Source organism: Bactrocera tryoni, chromosome 3 (assembly GCF_016617805.1).
Source record: "Bactrocera tryoni isolate S06 chromosome 3, CSIRO_BtryS06_freeze2, whole genome shotgun sequence".
Taxonomy (NCBI): domain Eukaryota; kingdom Metazoa; phylum Arthropoda; class Insecta; order Diptera; family Tephritidae; genus Bactrocera; species Bactrocera tryoni.
In genome coordinates this window covers 29,291,478-29,315,820 of record NC_052501.1, presented here as the reverse complement: position 1 = coordinate 29,315,820, position 24,343 = coordinate 29,291,478, and the positions used below count along the sequence as shown (strand labels likewise).

At 30.5% G+C, this 24,343-nt stretch overlaps 3 protein-coding genes across 3 annotated transcripts; 2 read left to right on the top strand and 1 right to left on the bottom strand.

Moving 5' to 3' along the window:
* The first annotated feature begins 7,219 nt into the window (after positions 1 to 7,219).
* Positions 7,220 to 13,278, top strand: LOC120770820 (longitudinals lacking protein). The gene is made up of 2 exons (XM_040098400.1): positions 7,220 to 7,716; positions 10,426 to 13,278. Exons 1-2 carry the CDS (start codon positions 7,677 to 7,679, stop codon positions 12,189 to 12,191), a joined length of 1,806 nt encoding a protein of 601 aa, XP_039954334.1. The 5' UTR covers positions 7,220 to 7,676; the 3' UTR covers positions 12,192 to 13,278.
* Positions 13,279 to 18,299: 5,021 nt separating this feature from the next.
* Positions 18,300 to 19,775, bottom strand: LOC120772766 (peflin). The gene is made up of 4 exons (XM_040101541.1): positions 19,632 to 19,775; positions 19,376 to 19,580; positions 18,867 to 19,010; positions 18,300 to 18,797 (listed from the first exon to the last, which is right to left on the bottom strand). Exons 1-4 carry the CDS (start codon positions 19,641 to 19,643, stop codon positions 18,571 to 18,573), a joined length of 588 nt encoding a protein of 195 aa, XP_039957475.1. The 5' UTR covers positions 19,644 to 19,775; the 3' UTR covers positions 18,300 to 18,570.
* A 520-nt stretch (positions 19,776 to 20,295) lies between these two features.
* On the top strand, positions 20,296 to 21,496 carry LOC120771167 (translin). The gene is made up of 5 exons (XM_040099050.1): positions 20,296 to 20,484; positions 20,548 to 20,635; positions 20,697 to 20,793; positions 20,854 to 20,969; positions 21,028 to 21,496. Exons 1-5 carry the CDS (start codon positions 20,410 to 20,412, stop codon positions 21,366 to 21,368), a joined length of 717 nt encoding a protein of 238 aa, XP_039954984.1. The 5' UTR covers positions 20,296 to 20,409; the 3' UTR covers positions 21,369 to 21,496.
* The last annotated feature ends 2,847 nt before the right edge of the window (positions 21,497 to 24,343 follow it).

Sequence of the window (24,343 nt, the reverse complement as noted above, 5' to 3'; positions counted from 1 at the left end):
TTACGCTTTTCAAACATTTACTAGTTCTTATTTAAAAAATTAAATTCTTATTTAAAAATTTTCAAATTAAAAAATAAAAATATTTATATTTTCAATACGTTTTTTTTTTTATTTTTGTGCATTGAATATTTTTTCATATTAATATATTTTAATTTAAAAAATTTCAAAACAAAAAAATCGTTTGAGGTAATACTTTTTTTACTATTTTAACTTCCAGCTTACTAGTATGGTTATTATTATGAACGAACAGTATTTTTTGTCTTTTCTTTTTTCTGTTATATATTTTGTCGTATAAATTATATACTTCTTATGCTGTATTATTAAAATTGTTACTTTTTTTTTGCTATATATTTTGCTTAATTGTATTTTGTTTTAAATTTATTTATTTTAAATTAAAAGTATCTTAATTGATATTTTTTTATATTTTTTTCATTTATAAATTATATATTCAATTAAAATTAAAAGCATTTTAATTTATTTTATTTTTTTATTATTATTTTATTTTTATTCATTATTTTTTTACTATCTCGACCCACAGTTTACTTATATTTCGCCTTTGTCGCTCGAAATCCTTGTTTGCATTCACCAGTGACTATTCTAACTATTGTAAATACTAATGTAAAAGCTAAGTATGTATTATTGATTACTATTTAAAAACCTGTGTAATATGTAGACTGAAGTAAAACATATGTTTTAAAACAGACATATGAATTAATCGAAGTAAACTTAACAAGCCAAAAATCTTAAAATGAGTAAAAAAAATATTTTAAGCATTAATAATAATATTAGTATTAATTATTAATAATATTTTAAATAAATGTACTGATGTGTGTGTATTGAACGTAAGCCTCTAAGCAGTTACAACTCCACAACAACAATAAGGCATTATAATTTTAATGTAAATAAAAAAGAGAAACAGCAATATATTATAAAATGCGATATTTGTATGTATGTCTATTTATAAGTAAGTGAAATTCACCAACAAATTCTGTGCTGTTTATTTGTCAACTATTTTTTTTTTTAAATTGGTCAATATTGCCAGCTATTGTGTCGTAAGACTTCAAAAGGCAGCGTTTTATGCATTTATTTAATTATATGTATTTATTTATTGAAGTGTAAAGAGGCATATTTTCTTCTACAAATACATATATAAAGAATCATTAGTGTTATTAGACGAGTGCGATGTTCAAGCAGTTACAAAAATAAAAATAAAATTTAAACACATATGTACTATGTATGTAAAAGCGAGCTTTCTATTTAAAGAACAAGGTGTGGAATGTAAATAATGTAAATATGTATGTATGTGAATTACTTGTTGAAATGTGTAAAAAACAATTTATGAACTTAAAACTAATATTTGTCTCTCTTTTTTTAGGTATCAACACAAAACAAGTTGTGAGCTGAACTTTGTGTTTTTGCATTTGGAAATGAAACAAACACGTGACTGCATACATATTTATTTATGGGCTGACTGAAATTAACACTTTACTTTAAGTATTATTTTGATATTTAAAAAAAAAAATGGAAGAATGTTGTATTATTATTTTTGTGTGTATTGTAATAGACAGTTACTACAATTTATGCATACAAATATATATACACATATGAATTTACTGCTACCTAGTGGACAAATAATGGATTTTTATATGAGGGATTTTGGTAATTTTAGACTATTTTAGCTTTGAGAAATATTTTTTTTTTATTTTACTATTTAGGTCTATGGTCATTAAAATTGTACAGTAATATAAATACAAACAAAACAAAAGACTTGCGTGCTTTGAAGGTCAAGGTATTTTGTTTGTTGTCTTTCATTCTACAGTGCAGTACCTGTCTCTTGAATAGTTAGACTTTCGAAAACTAATATTTTTCAACTTATGTGACAGGAATTCAAAGCATAAATAGTTTCAGAATCGTTGCGTAGTTTTTTGTAAAATAAAATGCGCTTTTTTGATGTTAAATATATGTACATATGTATATACATATATAAAGTTACACCTGTTTGTTGTATATGTATGTATATCTTAAAAATTATCGTAGCAGTCAAGTAATTGTTCACTTTGAGGTTACAACTAGGCTTACAGCTAAATAAAAATGCAATATTTATGGAATAGTTAATGACTTTTAATATAAATGCTAACCGAAGAGCTTTTAATAACAAAAAGTTTAGGAATTATAGATTTGTATTCGAAAAATGTTGTTTGTTTTGATATTTGATTAAGTTGAATAAAGTCTCAATATTAGTATAATAATTAATGAATTTTTTTTATTAATTTAAATCTAATTTAAATTTTGATCGAAAAGCGTTTAACCAAAGAAAGTGTAGATATTAAAATTTATTATTATTATTAAAAAAAATTGTTTTTTATATTTAATTAGGTAAAAAAAAGTGTAGATATTAAAATTTATTATTATTATTAAAAAAATTGTTATTTTATTTAATTAGGTAAAAAAAATTGCAATAATTTTAAATTATTAATAAATTTTGGATGTTAATGTTGACCGAAGAGCTTTTAAGCACAAAAGGTTTATGAATTGATAATTTTTAAATTAAAAATTTTGTTTTTGTATTTGATTAGGTTAAATAAAATTGCAATAGTTATAAAATAATTAATGAATTTGGGATGTTAATGTTGACCTACGAGCTTTTAAGCACAAACAGTCTATGATATACCAAAAATAGTGAGCTTTTATGAAAATTCGATTAGTTTAATGAAATTTCTTAAAAATCGGTGTATAGGGGCAGTTATATATTATATCAAAAATATTTATTTACATTTTATGTATGTCATTTGAATATGTTTAATATAAAATATATTGTGTGCAAACTCTTCATTTTTTGCTTTCTTATTTTTCTACGCTGTCGCTCATTATTTTTTCAATGCAACTACATACATACATATTTAAATTTATAATTTTTTACTTTATATTTTTTCATACTTATGTAAATTATTTAAGCTCATGCTTCTATATATATAAACTATACATATATACTTATAATTTTACCAACACTAAAAATTCAACAACTTTCTGCTATTTTCCAGACACCATCTCCTTGGACAGCATAACGATCACCACGAGTAAGTACAATTTGCGCCGCCAAACACGACGCGATTCGGCAAATCTCGGCAATGCAGCGACCAGTAAAAGCAAATTGACAACGGCGGCATTGGCTGAGCTACAACAACAGCCATGCCACCCCAATTACGACAGCAGCAGCAGCAGCAGCGGCGGCTCGCTCATAGAGGCACAACAGAATACATTGAAAACCGATTTGCATGTGGCCACTTCGTTAACCGCTGCGGCCGACGAACAAGGCATCGCCAACAATCCAACCGCGCTCATTGCACTACAACAATTGGCCTCTATTTCGTCGGTGCAATCGTTGGAGCGCATCATGCCGACTTTGCGTAAAAATCTGCTCGTCAATACAGATAGTTTATATGCAAATCGATCGGGCAAGTTGCCGCGACAAAGCTCGAAGCGGCTGTCGCAATTCGAGACCAATCGTTGTCCGCTCTGCTCGCGTGTCTATCGCTCGCAAGCTTTTCTCAACGAGCACATGCGCAAGGAGCATTCGGTTTTGATATAAGTCACCTATAATTAGCGCATACTGCTACATAGATATGTGCATATGTACGTACTTTGGTATAAGTGCATACATACTTGCCGCGTGTTGACTAAATAAAACAGCTTTAATTAAGCCACTGAGCGTAACTTAAAATTAAAAATTAAATAAAATTATAATGCATTTTTGTTTTGGGGCCTGTTCGTAGACAGTAAAAAAGCGTAGACCAACATGCATACTCATATATTTTGTATTGTATAACATTTTCGACAAAAATGCTAAGAATTATTTCAAGTGGCATGTTGTATTTCACACTTTAGCAGCGCCACAACAACTTATTTTCACATACACATATAGAAAGTAATGAAATATGCGTAACAGTGCCCCGTAAACAAAACAGAATGTTTCAACTATCAAATATATAACTGTACTATTATGAGCAAGCCAAATTTGTTACAATGGCAGATTGTTTAAGTTTTTTATGTTAATAATAAAACTTGAAAAAGTAAATTTTATAAAATTGTTGTGCAAGATTTATGTTATTAACGAGGCAGTAGATTGTTTAACGGTTGTTTTGGAACATTTTATAGTATGTATTCGTGAAAGCGCTGGCATCTGTTGAAGTTATATGTGTACTTTTTTGCTTGTGTTTCATGTTTTGTTGTTGTAGTCGTCTAATTAAGTAATATTTGTTCCGCAAGCTTTAGTTTATATACATGTATGTATATACATGTGTATATGTTTTATGTATAATTTGATTTCAAAATGAAATAATACTGCTGCCAAAAGTAAAGAAATGTACATTCTAATAAATGTATATATATACATTTGTACATACTTTATGTAAGCAGGGTTGCAATATTTTTATAAACAAAATTTGGGTAAAAAAATTTCAGAATTTTAATGCCATTTCGGTGACAAAATTTAAATAAAAAATAATAGTTTTATAATTACATATAAATTCTTTTAAATGATAAACTTGGGATATTTATTTGGGTTAAAATTGTTTTTTTTTTTATCAATCTCAAGTAAAAAAAATTAATAATATTATTATTTATAATTATTAATTTATAAATAAATTTGAAATTATAAATTTGAATATTTATTTGAGTTAAAAATTTATTTTTAATATTTTAATCCGGTATTTTGGTTTAGCAATTTCAAAATAATTTTTTATAAAGATTTCCTGAATTACATAATTCTATTCTATATATATATATATATATATATGTATATTATACCGATGCTAATCCAATTATTTTTTAACCTAACCCTGCTTATAAATATGTTTATCTTGAACAAAAATGCGAAATAGAAGCAAATTAAAAGTAATACAACCTAAAATAAGTTTTTATATACTAAAATATATATTGTATGTACATATGTGCATAGCATATATTAAATACCAACAACCAGTAGTTTGTAGCAAAAAATTAATATAAGTCCGCATAATTTTCAAAAATATAAACAAACATACAAATTCTTTACACGGAAATTGAAAATTCTGCAAGTTTAAAAAACAAGCACAGTTAAATTTCGCTAAAAACAGTTATTTTTATTATTTTGGCCAATAATACATAAAAAATAAAATGGAAAAATTAAAAATTGAAAAACGAAATTTTAATGAAAAACTGCAAATTTCTGTTTAAGCATATGCTTAAATGCATGCACAACGCTATTTGTACACATTTCTTTGTAGATACATACACTTTAAGTATAAATACATATGTACATACACACATAATAACACAACTGCCTACGTCAGGCTTTGAAAACTATTTTCCAGTTTGCCAAGTTTGTCTTTGGGCACATTAAACGCGCAGCCTCATCATAAATATAGCTACACTTATACGGTACATACATACGCACGTACTGCGATGCATACAAAAAGGATCAACAGTCGGTTTCTTAACTTTTGCCAACTGTGCTCATGTTGGAAAATCGTATCGAATACAACGAAAATCGTAGATACAGCCGTCGCAGGAAGGCAACAATTCCCAGAAATAGCTGCAATTGTTTTCCAAATATTCTAGTACCTACTAGCTGCCTACATCCAAACACAAATGTGCACTTTTGCTGTTGCATATGCATGTGTATGTGTGTTATATGTGTCGCTTGTGCTTGAAAACAACAAATTTGAAGGCGAAATGTTACTTGCAAAGGCTTATTTGTACATTTGGAAAATAAGCAGACATATGTATGCATGTATGAAGGTGTATAGTTGAATTGCATTTTGAAGAACATGCCTCATTTTGCCGATCCTGTCGCACGAACACTTGCAACAGGCTTGCAAAGCGTTTTTCCTGCTTGCATTTCCATTTATTTAAACATATATATGTGGGCTTGTGTGTATGTGTATATAGTAGCTGCAGGGTATATATGGCGCATGCTCAAACTTTCTCTCTTTCTCTTATGCTGGTGTCAAGGATAACTTCAGACCTAGATTTCGGTTTGTGTATACATGGAGAAATGTTTATATATGTATATATGTTTACATACAACATACATACATGTATATGCAGGTATTTGCGATAAAGTCAGGCGCAGCAACAACAACAATACAGCGGCAGCTGCTTGCAGCGGTGCAACAGTGTGTGGACACCGCCTGCGCATATACAGCCAGATTTACTATGCAGCTAGCTAGATACATATGTATGTGCATTTGTGTGATCTTTGCAGTGTTGTGTATATCCTCTGTGGCAGGATTGAAAATAGCTTCTGTGATCGACGCATTACTATTTTGCCTCCGACCTTTTTCTATTTACATGTTTGTGTGTGTGTGGGTTTGCGTTCGAAATGCATACATGCAGGCTTTTGTATGCACACAGCGCCGCACATGCATACGTACATACGTATCTGGAGATATACTTATGGATACATGCCTGTGATTCTACGAAAATCGAAGTAACGCTTAGAAAATTAAGTTAAATATTTTTTTCGTAAGCGCAGTGCTGAAACACGAGTGGTACTGTAGCGACGCTTCTTTACGTTTTGTGTGTAGCTGTGTGTCGTATGGAAATAATTAAAATAAACTAAAGCTTCTGGAGCTTTAAAAGTATTATACAAAAATTATTTTGATGATTAAAAAAAAAAAATTTTTGGTGTGAAGTGCTTTTAAAAATAAATCTATAAAACAATTATATAGAATTTTTGGAAATCAAAAATATTATTTAATTTTTTTAACATTAAAATTAATTTGTAATTAATTAATTACGGTGCTTTCGTGTAATTATTGTATAAATAAACTTTAATTATTGTATAAACAAAGATTTTTTGTGTAGCAAAATGCAAAATAAATAGTGAAAATACACCAAAAAAAACGCTAAAAAATAGTGCGCAGTGCCTACTTGCGAGCTACAAGTGCAAAAAATATTTTTAAAGTGTAGTGATATATGTACATATAAAAAAAATATAAACTGTAGTAAATAAGAAATAAATAAAAACAATAAATAAACCATTTGCCAAGACAGTTTTGTGCATGTGAAGTAAAAAAAAATACATAAAGTGATTTTAAAGCACTCTTTTTCAAATAAAATCACATTTTATGCAACAAATGCATTTCAAAACTATATATTAAATATAACATTTTAAAATTTAAATAAATTTTATATAAAATTATTATTCATAGCAACAAAATTTTGCCCAAATCAACTTTTTCAACTAAATTAAGTAAATTAAAATGCATTTATTGCTTAATTAAGTCGAATCTGTAAAGGAAATGCATTTCCAAACTGAATACTCACAGCTACACACCGAGCGTCAAGCAGCAATCCTGTGTTTCAGCACTGCCGCCGTGCCATATGCATAGATACACAAACACATTTGTACAAATATCAATGCACACACGCAGACACACACATGTTATAACACCGTTCTAATCTATTCTCTTCTCTATCTTTCTATTTTTCTAGGTCAAGATTTAGCGTTACGTGCCAGCGAAAGTGACAACATTGTGAAACCGGTTTCAGTACCTTAGCAAAACTAATCTATTTTCTCTTTTGTCTTTCTTTTTCGCAGGAAATTTCGAAAACCAGGATAAGGCAGCAAGCTCAAGCTCTACAGAAAATCACACATTTATATACATCACATATTTATATACATATACATATGTATGTACAGCGTTCAAACTACCTGCAGGCGTTATTTGACTCGTAAGTTAGTAAGCGTATAAGCCTTATGTCGTCGAAGTCGATAGCAAATTAACAACAAATCATCCGATCATACAGTTTGCACATCTTCCGTAATGTTTATCATCCAAATTGTTGCATACATTACTATATTTCAAGCCAAAAACTCGCACTTAACGAAGTTAACAGCAAAATAATATTTAAATATTGCAAATAAGTATAATTTTTTTCTAAATATGACTTAAACGACTTTTTTGTATTTAGCGTAAAATATCGAACTTCTAGCATAAGGGCGTATATTTTTCATAACCAAGCGCAACTTGTTGCACAAGTGTATTTTTCACCTGTAGTTCAAGATTTATATATGTACCTATACATTATATAACAATCTAAAATCTCTTGTAAAATTTTTGCAATCTATTCGTTAGCAAAGACTGTTACAGCAAATAGTAATCACGAATTTGGTCACATATGTATGTTCCACAAATTCCACAAAACAGTGAAAAAATCAAAAAGCTCAATACTTTTGTTATAAAGTTCGACTTGGAGCAAAATCATATCAATTATAAATTGGGCGTGGTAGCGCTTAATACTATATCATTTTATTGAAGCTTGCTACATATGTATGTTCCACAACTTCCACATATGTCAGTGTGTTAAATGAAAAAGCGCAATATTTTCGTAACAAAACACGACTTAGAATATAATGATGGAAATTACAAATATACTATATGTGGTGAAGCTTAGTTTAATATACGGAGGCTTGCTACAAATGTAGACATATGTACTTATGTTCCACAACATACATATTTTTTTGGAAAATTCTGGAAGAATTTATTAGTCACTACAAGCACAAAAATACAATTTTAATACGTGAAACACTTAAGAACAAAAATTATTTGCGCTGAATTGGCACTTTCTTTCAAATATTAATACCCTAAAGAGGGCATACACGGGAACTAGTCCCTCAGTTTTTGAGATATTAATCTGAAATTTCGCACATGTGTTTATATTCCCAACAAGCTGCTCATTTGTCGAAACTGCTGATATCGGATCACTGTAGAATATGGCTGCCATATAAATTGACCGTTCGGTTCCTATAATCGGGTCGGGTCTGTCCAAGGACTGTCAACTCATCACTATTCCTCTAAATTACTGCGGTCATATTTTTATCCGCTACAACACAAGCGATCGGATTCAAGACCTTGTATGAGAAGCGTTTTTATTTGATAAGATTTCTTCAAGAAATTCGGTATGGATGACTGCTCAAGAAATCTATACAATATTCGAAGAAATTATTGTGATCGTACCACTATAACAAGCAGCTTTCAAGCAAACTGAACGATCGAAATTAAGTGTTTTTATGAAAAGCTTTGTGTTTGACGAGATATCTTAACAAAATTTTGCAAAGAAGAAAATGTTTCGATCGGAACACTATAATACATATATAGCTGCCTTACAAACAGACCGATGAAAATCGGGTTCTCTAACAATTGTTGTTGTTGCAGCGGCAGAATTCTGCCGAGTTGGCAGTCCTTGACCGGAAAAAAAACCCAGTTACGTTCCGGTTATGTAGACGCGAGTGCCGTGGGGACGGGGTTCTTTAAGTCATCTTTTGTATTGCTGCAACCAAAGTTTAGGGGTTTTTCTTGTTTTAAATTACATATGCACATAAACTCAAGCGGAGAGTGAATTTGTAATAATTTTAGACTTTTTATGTTCTAAAATAATAATTTGAAAACCGAGAATGTAGGATTGTTTAAATTTTATAAATTACTAAAAGTGATCTGAGAGAAGAATTTTTGAAAAAAATATTTTCCAATATCTTGAATATAATTATTTTATTTTTTGTATTTTTATTTAGGTTATTGTTATTCCCACGTTATTATTATTATTATTATATTTTTGGCTATTATTATTTTATTATTATTACTATTTCTACTATTATTATTACAACTGTTTTATTAATAATTATATCATTTTGGTTTACAATTGTTTTATACAACATTATATATTATTTTCTTATTGTGTTTTGAGTAGCAAGCAGATTAAGTTAATATTTAAGTTATTACAATTTCTTTTTTAATATTTGTTTATACCTTAAAATTGCAGATTTATTAAAGTCTAATTAATCATTAAATTTCAATTTTCTTTAAATTTATAATTATTTTATTATTAATAATTTTTAATAATTTTATTTATAGTTTTTGTTATATTCTATAAAATCATAAACAACTTTATTAAACAATGTAATAATTTTAAAATTTATTTATATTTATATTTTTTTTGACAGAAACACCTACATTCATGCGATTCACGCTGCACTGTGTAATAAAATATATTAAATACATAAAAAAAATCATGACATTGTTGTTTTATTTTCATTTTAGTCATACAACATTTTTTATATTAAATATTTTTATTATTCTATATTATAATTTTATATTTTTTATAATTATATGTAAGCGTTTCTATTTGCTTGTTTGTATTTTTATTTATTTCTTTATATATTTTTATTGTGCATGTTAATTTTAGTTTAATGATAATATTAACCCATATAATTTTTTTGTTCATTGCATGCTAACCCCTTCACTTTACATAACATTTAACCTCACTTCTTCACGCAGCATCAATTTCATAACACATTTACATATACATATGTATGTACATATGTTTACTTTAACAGAAATTTAATTTTCATAAATTTTTAATCACACAATTTGCGTATTTCAGATTTTAGCCGCAAACCAACGCAGCCGCACAAGGAAAACACCTCGCCGCAAGGCGTCTTGATACAGAAATCATGCCAGCGTTCCATACTCAACACACACGGCGCCAAGCGACTCAACGTGCGCAACGCCAGCACCAGCGCCAGCGCCGCCATGCCGCCAGAAACTGCGACCGGGCTCGTGCCCGGATTGTCGCCGCAAATTCAAGCCGAGCGAGTTACTATGCCAGCGAATTTGTGTCGGAAAAATATGTCCATGACGGATGTGTCAGATATGCTCATCAATCTGTACAAAGCAAACGTAGCTAATGCACCAAAGAACCAACAGACTGCAGCGTCCAAGTTTAGACAAACTTCGCCCACGTCGGCTGAGGGTCACGAGCCATCGAGCATAGCGGCTATTGCCACCAAAGGCGCTGCCGCTGCAGTGAACGAGCCAAAAAACTTGCAAAATGATGAAATGTTGTTCGCAGCGAATGAGGAACAACAACAACAGCAAAAGACGGCGGTAACATCAGAGAATAATGGTACCGTTGAGCAAGCAGCATTTCATCAAGCCACTGAGAATGCAAATATAATGCAAGCTACAAGCACAAAAGCCGACAATAATTTGTACGGATTTGCTGCCGGCGCAATGCCACCCTTAAATGCCATACCAACATCGGTAGTGGTGACACCGAATGGTGAACCGCTCGATATAAAACCCGTTATAAATCCGACAACCGGACAGGTGATGCCCATGCTACCTAATGCGGGTCTCGGTGTCGGCTCCTCGGTGATTAAGCCGGTGCCCACATTGACCGATGCCCAAATCCCTTCTTTAGCACCCTTGAGTAGTGCTTTGGAACGCGCCAATGCACTTAACAGCCAAAATAATGGTTCACCAGCTGGTGTTATGCCCGCCGGCTGTGATGTCTTGCCACCGGCGGCCGTGCTTGCCGCAGCACTCCTACGTGATGGCTACAATAATTTCCAACAACAATTGCGCACACAAGAGCTGCTGAAGATGAATGGACCAGTCGATGCGAATAATGGTAATGTCGGTGATGCGAGCGCCGCAAATACATTTTCTTCGAAAATATTGGAGAATTTTTTACGTCAACGACGTCTCAAATCGGAAAGTGCAGCCGAGAATACGGCAAACGAAATGGACGCCGGCGATGGCGATGACGAAGATGACTCACGCTATAACGGTTTCGAGGACATACACTTGGTCGAGGGTAACAAACCCACTTATAACAATTCTTCCATGCCCGGTGTCTACCAACCGAGCGGCGCTTCTTCGTCCTCACCACATTTAACAGCCTCAAATACCGATTATATGTCGGACGACTCGCAAAAGTTCATGTTCGGTGCACATTCACAGGCATTCCGCCATCTAGAGTACACGCTCGGTGTTGAAAACGGTGCCAACTCGTTCGGCGCGGCGAGTAGCCAAGAGGGCGGCAATAACGAAAACAGCAATGAGGGACCCGAACCCATTTACGAGTGTCGTCATTGTGGCAAAAAGTACCGTTGGAAGTCAACATTGCGACGCCACGAGAATGTCGAGTGCGGCGGCAAAGAACCCTCGCATCAATGCCCCTACTGCCCATACAAGTCGAAGCAGCGTGGCAATCTCGGTGTGCACGTGCGCAAACACCACTCGGATCTGCCACAATTGGCGAGCAAACGACGCTCGAAATACTCAAATAAGTTGGACGGTGGCAATATTAGCGCAAATGCATCTGATGACTCATCGAGCAAATTGATCATTGATTGCTCGAAATAATGTTATAACGGTTAAAAGGAAAACGAAGAGACTGCGCGCATTTAATGTGAAACTTCAAAATATAAAAAAAAAAAACAATTAAGCGTTAATGGCACTAAAAATGCCGTGCGTGCGCTGCAGTTTGACAGCTGCGGCCGCATAATTAGATACACACATACTCACACATGTATGCGCAGTTGCATACTTGCTGCATTTTCATCAAAAATTTATATGTTATTCGTCGTTATACATACTTAAATACATATAGACTTACATGCAGATATGCCTACATATTTGTGTTATGTAATTTAGTGAAAATTTAAGACTGTTTACAATAAGTTTAACAATTAACTGAACCGAGATTATATACTCACTTACGTGCATATTTATTACATACATACATATGTACATTCAAGCATAATATTGTATGTGTTTCTTGAAGTTATACTCATTACTTTTACATTTTATGCTTTAAGTCAGTCAGTTGCCATAAAATGACTTTTATCTTTATTTGACTGCTACTACATGCATGCATACGCACACACATACTTCCATGCGTGCATCTTATGTAAGTGTCGTCAACTAGTTATGTGCCTTTAGTATAAGTATTTACGTCCATATCACTAAAGTAAGTGTTCAAGTCTTTACCTTTCGCAACATTTTTTAAGATTTCATTACGCTTACCAATATGCAAGGCATTTTCAAATCTTTTTTATAACTGTAGCTTCATTTCAAAGCAATACGTATGCAATAGTTGACTTGGAAAGTGAAAATTGAGAAATATTTCTCGAGTCAAAACCCTTAAAAACAAAGATTTAGCTACTAAAGTCGAAGATTATGAGGAGACGAAAAAGAAAACAAGACGAACAGCTAAAATTAGTTTATTTCCAAGGTGCTTAGAGTATAAATAACACGATTTTAATTTTATTAATCGATAAATAACCTTAAAATGCTCGCTCTGGAATTTCGAAAATTCGTATTTGGCTGTTATGTCTAATTTAAACGCGAATTAGTAGCATTCTGGGCACGTACATGCATTAAGTCTATGTTGTTGTTGTATATTTGTAATGTAAAGTGAATCGGAATGTGCTTAATAGTAGAACATGTTTGCTGAATTACCTTTTCTGAACAAATGTTGCATGAAAATCGGTAAATTTTTGCGGTAAAAAAGATATTAATGAATAATAATTATTATGATACTACTTAATTTTTTAATGAACGATAAATTTTTGCAATAAAAAAAATTATAATATATAAAAAATTATAATAAAAATATTTATCATAACATTAATTGATTAATAATAATAAAAAATAATATTCATAAAATTAATTGAACACTTAGTAAAAAATAATCAAAAAATAAATAACTGCTATTATATTAAATGAGTTTTTATTAATCGAAATTTCTGCAGTAAAATAAATAAATAAAATATAATAAAAAAATTATAACAAATAATCATCATAACATTAATTGATTAATAATAACAACAATTACTATAAAAAAATAATAATTATTATAACATTAATAGATTCGTTAATAATCGATAAATTTTTGCAGCAAAAGAAATATATAAAACATTATAATAAAAATAATTATCAAAGCGTTAATTGATTAATAATAATAAAAATTATAATCATACAATTAATCGAACATTTAATAATCAATTAGTTTTCTCTTGTAAAAAAAATATAAATAATAACAATAAATAATAATAATAGCAATAATAATAATAAATTATCAGGAATTGAGTAACTATTTTTACTTAAATTAAAAAATATATGTGACCTGGTCTACAAAAAGGGGGCTTAGGTGTCAAAAACAAAAAGAGAACAATTAATGAGATAACGAGAAACTGACGATTATTTTTAACAGCTTTTCCCAGAAAACTAGTTTTCGCACGTTAGCCCCCTTTTCGTAGACCAGGTCACATATACATATATGTTATACATTCATACATATATATTTTTTTAATTTAAGTAAAAATAATTAACCGGTTCTTACATTTTTTTTATAAATATGTACATATAATAATAAATAAATAAAAAAATAAATAACAGCAACAACAATATCAGAAAAAAGAATTAATGATAAAAATAAAAAAATAACAAAACTAACTAAAAATTAAAAAAACAACTCATGATTGTAAAAATAACTGTAATAATGAAAATGACAAAAAATATTAATAATAATAAAAACAACAATAAAAGTTTATCCCTGTTGGTTTATTATTCTTTTTACTTAAATATGGAAAAATTAAACAACAATAAAAATGACATAAAAAACAAAAATTAAAACTAAGATAAAAATAATAAAAATAATCAAAAATGAAAATAAAAAAATAATTACAATTGTTATACTTAAAAATGAAAACAATAATAATTATAAAAATTACTATAACAATGCAACTGCCAAAAAATATAAACATTACTAAAAACAACAATAAAAATTTATCAATGACGCTTTATTCGTTTTTTAATAATTTTTTTTTAATTTTTTCTAACTTAAAACATAAATAATTAAAAAACAAAAACAAAAATCTATAATACAGAAATCGTTCACATTTTCGCTTAAAAAAATATATTAAATATATACATAAATAAATTAACGATGATAAAAAATATACAATAACAAAAATTAAAAAATAATAATAAAAAAATAACATTTATTTAATTTCAAAATTAAAACAATAATAATTATAAAAATAACTATTATATTAAAACTGACAAAAAATAGTAATTATAATAAAACTATAACAAAAATTTATCACCTATGGTTTATCAACTTTTTCATTAGAAAATTGAAACACTAAAAATAAAAAACATTAAAGAACAAAAGTCAATAACAAAAAATCGTTCACTTTTTCGTTAAAAAAATATACATATGTACATAAAATATATACATATGTATACATACATAATTTAACGATAAAAAAATATACAATAACAAAAAAGAATATTAAAACATAATAATAATAATGAAAGTAATAATATTAATAACAATTAATTTACTTAAAAATAAAAAAAATATTAACGAAAAGAATATTAAAAAAATAATAATAATAGCAATAAAAAATTAATACATAATAATAATAATGAATATAATAACATTGAGAAAAATTATTTCACTTAACAATTAAAAAATAATTTAAAAATTACAATAATAACGAAAATGATTAAAAGAAAAGTAATAAAACAACAACAACAAAAATTGTTGCCTTTATAACTGATTAAATTTTCCACTTGAAATTAAAAAAATAATAATAATTATGAAACATAATAACAACAAGCAAAGCAAAATAAAAAACTGAGTAATAATTAAAACAACAACAATAGCAACAATTGTTTTCTCAATAATCGGTTTTCAAGACGAAAAAATCAGTATAAAAGATAATGGCAATAATAAAATAATAAATAAAAAAGGTTATAATAATAAAAGCGACAATAACAAAAAATGTTTTTCTTGATAATTGCTAGTTTTTCACGTAATGATAAATAAATAACAATAGAATATAAAAATAACAATTAGTCCCGCGGAAATGACGAGGACATTTCATAGACTTCATTACAGTCATCTAAAAAATTTTAAATGATTTTTAACATATTCAGACTTAAATATATTTTATATTTTTTAGATTTTCTAATTACCACCTAAATAAGCTAAAATATATGCATGTAGAAAAGTAATGCATTCGAAACCAAAGCCCAGCACTTACATTAATTGGGAGATTTTTTTTCATATAAAATTATATAATTAAAATGAAAACTTGAAAAAAAAGCATTTTTAGGTTAAGTTGCAAGTGCAAGTATTATACTCATTTAAATATATACATATGTATATTGAAATAGTGCTTCAACATAAATAAATACCTTGTCGATTACGCTCTCAACGACATATAGATATTGCAAAAAAAAAAAAGAAAAGCACTTTATATTATATAACACCTATCATTTAAACTTAAGTGATCTCTATGTAAAAATGTTGACTGAATTTTATTATTTATTAACAAGCAAGACTGAATAGCCTCTTTATGGCGCAAAAAGAAGTTTCCATTTATACATACATACATATGCACAAATGGGTATACAAGTTGATTGTATGCACAAAAATTAAAAAAAAATTATGATTTTATATAACTAGACACTTAGGTGTATGCATCTATGACTCTGAGTACGTGTGTACTAAAATTTATGTAAAACACACTTATGATTAGAAAAAATACAACCAAATACATATGTAAATGTCGCTAAGTTAGTTTACCGCAAATAAATATAACTTTATGGAAATATCTTTAATAAAGTTTAAATAAAGTATATTCTAAAATAAAAAAAAAATCTCGTTAGCTCCATCAGATGCACGACCACTTGAAACCTCCTAAAAAGCTCGCCTTAAGTTCATTAACCGCATACTTTCTGACGCTGAGACTGCTCCTGGCAGGACCTGAAGCCCCGAAGCGCCACTATCATCTTTCGAGAGCAGATAACACCCGTCTTAAGCTTAATTTATAATTATTGAATGGACTTATAATCAACAGACAAGAGGCCACGGTAAACAGCTATCTCTCCGACTTTTCTCGCTTCCTCACTGTACGGAACTTAACACTCTCCCGAACTAAATCCATAGCGACCATATTCAAAAAACGGGTCGTCGAAGGCAGTCGATGGCGACTGTCAATAACCCAATTAAGGAGAATAATGAACTCCTCTTCAGGCAGTTCCTGCTGGGGTGCTTTCGCAGAAATCGTGCCTGCAGTCACCTGTTGGGGCGGAACCGCCTCCTAGGAGCTTCAAAAAGTCATTCCTCAACCACGTCGATAACATCAAACAATACGCCGACCAGACTTCAGACACAACTTACTTCCAACAAGCACTGGCGGCCATTCACAGTGGAACCATAAGCTGGAGCCGACTCTCTCTCTCTCAGTGAATGGCGTAAATTGAGTCAAACCACCACCCATTGCAGGCGAAGAGCTCGAGTTGCCGCGAGAAACGAGAGTGACCCTTGCGCAGCTTCGTTCTCTCGTACTGTAGCAGGTTAAACTCCTACCTTTCCAGAATATACTCCAACATATTCAATATATGTCCTGCGTGCAATGAGGCTCCTCTTTGCATGCTTCACCAACCCCACCCATCTGACATCCCTCTCCCTTTAGTCCGACACCGTCGAAACAGCACATTTTTGGGCCTTCCGTTGGATGACGTCGACAACAACTTGGCTAATCATTACTATCCTAACGGGGGTTAGGCATCCGTTAAAACAACAACAACCAACCAGAACCTCTTTATCATTAACCGTATATATTCTGACGCTGAGACTGCAGCTGGCAAGACCCGAAGCTCCGAAGCAAAACTATCATCCTTCGAGAACAGATAACACCCGCTTTTAGCTGAATTTTTAATTCTTGAATGGACTTATAATCAGCAGACAAAAGGCTACGATTTTGAAATACTCCCATGGACCAAAATAGTATCCAAAAGCTCAATATAAACCTGGAAACCCAACTCTCCAACCTTTCAGGGCGCCCAAATCGAAATAAACAAATAGCGGACACCTATATATATATATATATATTTATAAATGTATATATGTTTATGGACGCTGGATAAATCGTTCTTCATTGGTCTTCTTACTGTTTTGAAAGACGATCGGTCGGTTGAAGTAGTATTTTCCAGAAGCACGCAATCCCTATTCGAATTTTTTCATACTTGCGCAGAACGTTTAATGTTGTTGTTGTTATTTTATTAACAGCATATTAACTTATCTTTGCAACCTAAATATCAGAAAACGCAATGTTCATAGAACTCCAGGTGTTCGATTTGGCGTCAAATTACGGTTTCTTTCGCAAGCTAAATATGACTTCAAGGTAAATCCAGCAAAGTTTAACCCGATGCATCGTACGAACTGAGAGTTGCTAAGCTAAACGTAGGCAAATATAAGCGAACAGACATCAATTTCTTCTTAGACTACATGCTGGACCTTTTTCCATGTCTCCGATAAGATAACGATAGTATGAGGTAGATTTGGAATTGTGATTGTTATGGCGATTCCTTCCACACCGATGTATACAATGTGGCATATTAATTTTGGCCTAACGATATTAGTATTGGAATATGATATAAAAATGCAAGATATTTTGCTTCTAGCTTTTTTAATTGTATTTACAAACACACTGTTTATAAGTTAAAGGCAAAGGTATACATAAAATAATACATATAGATAACACATTCATTTAAAGTATGTATGTATTTGAGATTATTGATTTAACAACGTGCATTTATGGTGAAATATAAAAATGTATTTTGGCTTGTTGAAAGGCGCAAATAGTTACGGAATGACATTTACTTTCCGGAATATACGAAACGGACTATGTTGAGATTTGTACTGGTTTCTTTTCACTTATTTTCAATAGGAACATCCAATAGCAATACTAAGGAAATCCTCAAATCCGATTGTTATCGTGCCATTTTGTTGAGTGTCTCGTTGTCTAAATGACTCGGTAAAGCGTTGAATTTGCACACACAGAACAATAAATTGATCCACAGACACTTCTTTATGATCTCTTGGATCGCTCTTTTTAACCAGAAAGTTGATGAATTCTGGCGTGAATCTAAAGCCCATTTGCGAGAATGCTTTTTTATAGAAACGAAAAAAGTAACATTAAAAGTTATTTTGGATTCTATAAAGATGAATTTGAATACCTTGAGTTAGTTCGTTTTCATCTATGTGACCGCTGCTATCCCGATCGTAGGTTTTAAATACCATTAACCACTGGTTTATGTACTCATAAAGCTTTTCGAATTCGTAAATGTCAATTGTACCGCTAGCGTCCTTATCGAACATGCCTGTTTAAAAGATAAGAAATTCAAATTATTTACATACATACGTATATTGTAAGCTAAATACTTATTCAAACAATTAGTCATGATTTCGATTAAACCTCATCGAATTTTTAAGTTCGAACATATTTTGTACTTCAAGGTTTTTTTCTTTTCAGAATGCAATGTGAATGTACACATCCCTGAATACATTACATCCATGATTCAATTCTTTATAATAAAACATATTAACAAAACGTTAAGCTTTATGAGAAATTGAGCATCAGGTGTTGTTAGATTTGCAAAAATTATAATCAATATTGATAATTAACAGAATTTGGCCTGACTCATTTTTTTAATTGTCTGATATGCGTATTCAAATATTTACTTACTAATCATTAACTTGCAAGCATTATCTGAAAAGTTTTCACCACGTCCATTCACCAATGCTGCTTTCAGTTCACTGGAATTTATTTTTCCGGAACGATCGCGATCGACCATATTGAACCATTGCTGTGCCTGTGGCGAGACTTGGGCGTTTTGTGGCGGAAAGGCACCGGGAGGTGCAGAGTAAGGATTGTAGCCACCAGGATAACCCTAAAATAATGTAATTAACTGCATAATTCTACTCTTAAATTTGTTACTTACGCCGTAAGACATAATGTTAAATATTAAATAATTGTTTAAATATATACAACAATTAACTTTCTTTAAATTGTCAGATGAACTTCGCAAATCAATTGTTTATGCCGAAAAATTCCTACGTAGGGTTGCGTGCAGGTGATTAAAAGTTAAAACTAAAAAAAAAAATGTGGAACGTATTAAAACGATTTGGCAGCACTCCTAATAAATTTGATGGGTCAAGCATAATTCATTCATTTACAAAATTTTAATTTATGAAAGAAAAATTACAAGTTCTTGAAACAATTCAATTGTTTTTATTTCATGCTGTAATTCATTAGTAAATTTTTTTGGGAACTCGAATATGTTGGTTTAAAATTATTACTTTGATAACATTTTGAGCAGATTTTCTGAATCATCCTATGATAAGTGCTGCCATTTCTGGCAAAGAGTCGCACATTAGTACTTTGAAGTATCGATAAATGTATTAGGATAAAATTCGTTCAAACATTCATTTTTGTATTTGTTTTATAACGATTCATCAATAATAATATTATTTAAATATGTATTTTTACGTATAGGGATTCGCTTTGATTAACCTTGTTTTCAGTTTTAAAATGTAGCATTAATTAATAGTTGTTTAGAATCCATGAAAATCGATTAATTACTGTCGTTGTGTAGTTGGAGATAGATAGTACGATTTTTGGTACTCATCACTATTTATTATATTTGAATCAAAACTTATAAGCCACATCAAATCGTGTATTGCTAAATTTGTTTGTGTGCGTAAAAACTGTTTGTGAATATGGCAAATTTTGTTAATTTAGAAGTGTTTTCCAACTATCAAAAATATATCGACAATGAACAGGAAATTCGAGAGGTGGGGAATACCAATTTTCATTGATATTTGCAAGCTGAATTTTCAAGTTTTCCCTTTTTGCAGAATATCAGAATAAAAGTGCGAGAAATCGAGCAATTGGCCAAAGAAGCTACAATCCAACTTCAAATCATTCATTCAGATCTATCAAAGAGTATGTATACATACATATGTGCAAATTTGAGAGATATTTTTATGAACATATTTCTTTATAGTTGATGGTGCATGCCAAGCAGCGCGCAAACAAATAGCGTCATGTGCCGGTGTCTATAAACAATTGTCAGAGATCATTCCCCATGGACAGTATTATAGGTAGGAAAATTTACAGTTGTTTATATTTTCTAAATACATATTCATATTTAAAAATTAAAGATACTCTGATCACTGGACATACATAACACAGCGTCTAGTTTTTTTAATTGCAATGGTTGTATATTTGGAAGCCGGTTTTCTGGTAAAACGCGAGACCGTAGCAGAAATGTTGGGTTGTACGTATACACGCAGCGTTATCTATTGGCATTTTTATAATTAATAAATTTTTTTTAGTACAAGTTAGTCACACAGAAGGCTTTCACCTGGATATAGAGGACTATTTAATGGGAATTCTTCAAATGGCTTCGGAACTATCTCGTTTTGCCACCAATTCAGTAACCATGGGCGATTATGATCGCCCGCTTAATATTTCACATTTCATGGCGAATTTAAATTCAGGCTTTCGTTTACTTAATCTAAAAAATGATGGTTTGCGCAAGCGTTTCGACGCATTAAAATACGACGTAAAGAAAATCGAAGAAGTTGTTTATGATATCAGTATACGTGGTTTGCGCAACGAAACGCCACAATCCACTGCAGAAGATATAGCCGCAAATGAAACCGCCAGTGCGTAGGCGAAAATTGATTCATGTGGCATTGGTATACAGAACTTTAATAATTTCGCGCACGACTCGTAGGAATTAAAGCAGACTTATTTTGGTGTTAAAAGAAAAACTTGACAACGATTTGTGTTTTTTTATATGTAATAAACTGATTTAGTTAACGTTTTCATTTATTAAAAATATTACTTTTTATAATTTATGCTAATAATTAATTGAACTAAAACAAAAAAAAAAAATAAATAAATAAATAATGTGACTTTATGCAACGCAAAATATGTGTATAATAATGGTTATAAGTCTCATTACGATTTAAGAAACGTTTTTCAAGTTCCCAAAGAGGTTTCAGACCCTCTAGCAGAAAAAAAGTATTTTTATGAGTTGTGAATCATGCTGTGAAAGTCAAATAAATATATTTAAAAATTGTTGTATTAGACAAAGAAACTAACAAGCGAATTATCATAACATACATTACGGCGCTACACTAAAAAAAAAAATTATTAAATTTTTTACAAATTTGAAATACTCTGGCAATGAATAACTTATAGCATCTCAAAGAAAAAACAACTAAAACTTTACCATATTAAGTTCCTTTATAATCTATTTATTTGTTGTAGTATCATTGTATACAATAACCGGTGAATAATATGTTAATGTTTTCCTTTGTTTTTGTAAAACTTCATGTGTGTTCGAATTTATTAACAATAATCAGCTTGAGTCACAATTTTATTGCAGCAGTTGCGCACTGTCTAACCGATAAGAATAAAATAATGATGTTCGTAATCAATGTTCTAGGTGAAGTTTAGAGACTTTTAAGATTACGAATATGTATGTAGATGCTAGAGTAAGCGGCGCGACAATGACCAGCGCAGTTAGACTGATGCGTAGATATGAAAACGTGAAAGCTCTTTGGTCTCTAGAATGTGCACTGGAGTTTACCAACTATTTGACAGAGTCAAACATGCATATTTAATATTAGTATATACATATATGTTGTACAAACATTTTTATGTATTTTACAATAACAACAGGCCTCTTTTCTCCAAACGGAACTCAACGCAAAATCGGTTACACTTAAAATATTTGAAATAATATACATATATGTATACATACATATGTATATATTTGTGTACGTTCCAGTTTGTCTAATAAACATCAATTACTTTTAAGATTCAACAGGTTCAGCTAAATTTATTGTAATATGAGGCGCTATAAATGCCAGTGGGCGTTGAAATGCTAAATTATACATATGTATATACATAAGTATACTAAAAGCTAATCCTTCTATGACCTTTAGCAAATTTGTCACCACACGCAGATTTGCAATTTAGTTTCAAAATTTAGCATAGCTTAATTAAAAAATAATAATAATATTTAATTTACTTTGCATTTTAGATAAGCACAATGAGTGGCATATCATGTGCCATAATTTTCAAAATACACACCTCCAAAATGAAGTAAGGGCAAACAAACAAATATAGTAAATATCTTATACAAGTATGTACATATGTATGTCTGTTCACAAGTCTAAACGAGTGTGCGTCCATCACGATATTCATGCTTTGAATACAAATACATGTTTAACGTCTATTCAGCTTTATTATATATACATATGTACATATAAATTTGTTTATTTTCTTGTTTGTCAGAAAAAACAATACTTGTCAGAGTTCAAAGTCCTACTGTCTTCTATCTATGTGTGTGCATACAGATGTATATTTGCACGTAGCTATGTACATATATAGATCCCTATATGTACATACATACATATGTATATCTAGTTGCCACTCACACATCTCAGTTGTTTAGTCTTCTCGCAACAAGTGCGCGAAAACCTCAAAAGTGCTATTCTCAAAGAGTAAACGCGTTGGTCGCTTTTGAAAATATGCGAAAGATTGCTATTGTTGTTGGTATACTTATGTATTTCTAAACAAACCCTGCAGTAAATTAGACTGGCGCCATTTTGAGTATCTGCTGCCTTGAGCTTAAGCCTGGATTTCTAGTGCTTTTTGAATGCTGTGAACATTTTTAAAAATGATATTATTTTTTTAAATTTTTTATTTTATTTTAGGTTACAAAATTTTTGACCACAGTTAATCCATATTGAAAAATTCGTTTTATGGCAGAAAAAAATTAAAGCTCCAAGCTTTTCTTATTATTTATCACTTTGCTAACAGAAAAAAATTATTATTTTTCACTCAATCAGCTGGCACTTTTTGTTTAAATTTGCATCTAACTGGCCATCTCTGCGGACAAAAAACTATAACCGTACCTTTTTGGCAGCTGCACAAACCAGGTGTTATGAAATGAAATTTTAAACAATTTTATTACAAAACGGCCTTTAAATTGCGAAAATAAAACAAGAACACCAACAATAGCTGACTTTATAGTTCTCGTTAGGGTATTTTTAACTTGCATTCGTATGTATGTAAGTATGTACATGCACATGTACTTCCGCACGTGCATTGTGGTAATATGAAGTGACGTGGGAGTCGAAATCTGTTAGCAGATGTGCGATCTTGTTTCGGCAGCGGGTAATTGTAATGAGCGATTGTCACTGCGGCTGAGACAAAGTTAATATTATGACGTTTTATAACGTTTTATATTCAAGGTGCTCAAAATTGACTTAAACATTGTAACAACCTTCATTTGTAGGTTAAACTGAGGTGTAAGAAGTTTGGTCAAGCAGTTAACACATGTACATATGTATGTATATGTATAAATACTAATGTATATATGTATATGTACATATGTATATTATAATATATACTTCTTACAGTCGCAATTATGTCTATAATAACTTGCCAAAGCTTTTAAGTTAGTTTTACAAAAACAAGGCTTAACTTTTGTTTACTTTTAGCAATAATTATTTACCAAACGTCGTGCTCTTGTAAAGGAATGCAAACGTATACATACACATACACACAACAATTTGTGATTTGCTTGTGTGCACCTAAAGGTAAATATACGTATATATGTACATATAAATG

Bases quoted from the DNA above. Each gene is read 5' to 3' on its own strand.
- LOC120770820 (XM_040098400.1), top strand. From the start codon at position 7,677: ATGTACAGCGTTCAAACTACCTGCAGGCGTTATTTGACTC. The intron at 7,717-10,425 runs GTAAGTTAGTAA...TGCGTATTTCAG, and splicing joins CTGCAGGCGTTATTTGACTC to ATTTTAGCCGCAAACCAACG.
- LOC120772766 (XM_040101541.1), bottom strand. The intron at 19,011-19,375 runs GTAAGTAAATAT...TCTTTTAAACAG, and splicing joins TGCTTGCAAGTTAATGATTA to GCATGTTCGATAAGGACGCT. The intron at 18,798-18,866 runs GTATTCAAATTC...TCTATAAAAAAG, and splicing joins TGAAAACGAACTAACTCAAG to CATTCTCGCAAATGGGCTTT.
- LOC120771167 (XM_040099050.1), top strand. From the start codon at position 20,410: ATGGCAAATTTTGTTAATTTAGAAGTGTTTTCCAACTATCAAAAATAT. The intron at 20,636-20,696 runs GTATGTATACAT...ATTTCTTTATAG, and splicing joins TCATTCAGATCTATCAAAGA to TTGATGGTGCATGCCAAGCA. The intron at 20,794-20,853 runs GTAGGAAAATTT...TAAAAATTAAAG, and splicing joins CCCCATGGACAGTATTATAG to ATACTCTGATCACTGGACAT.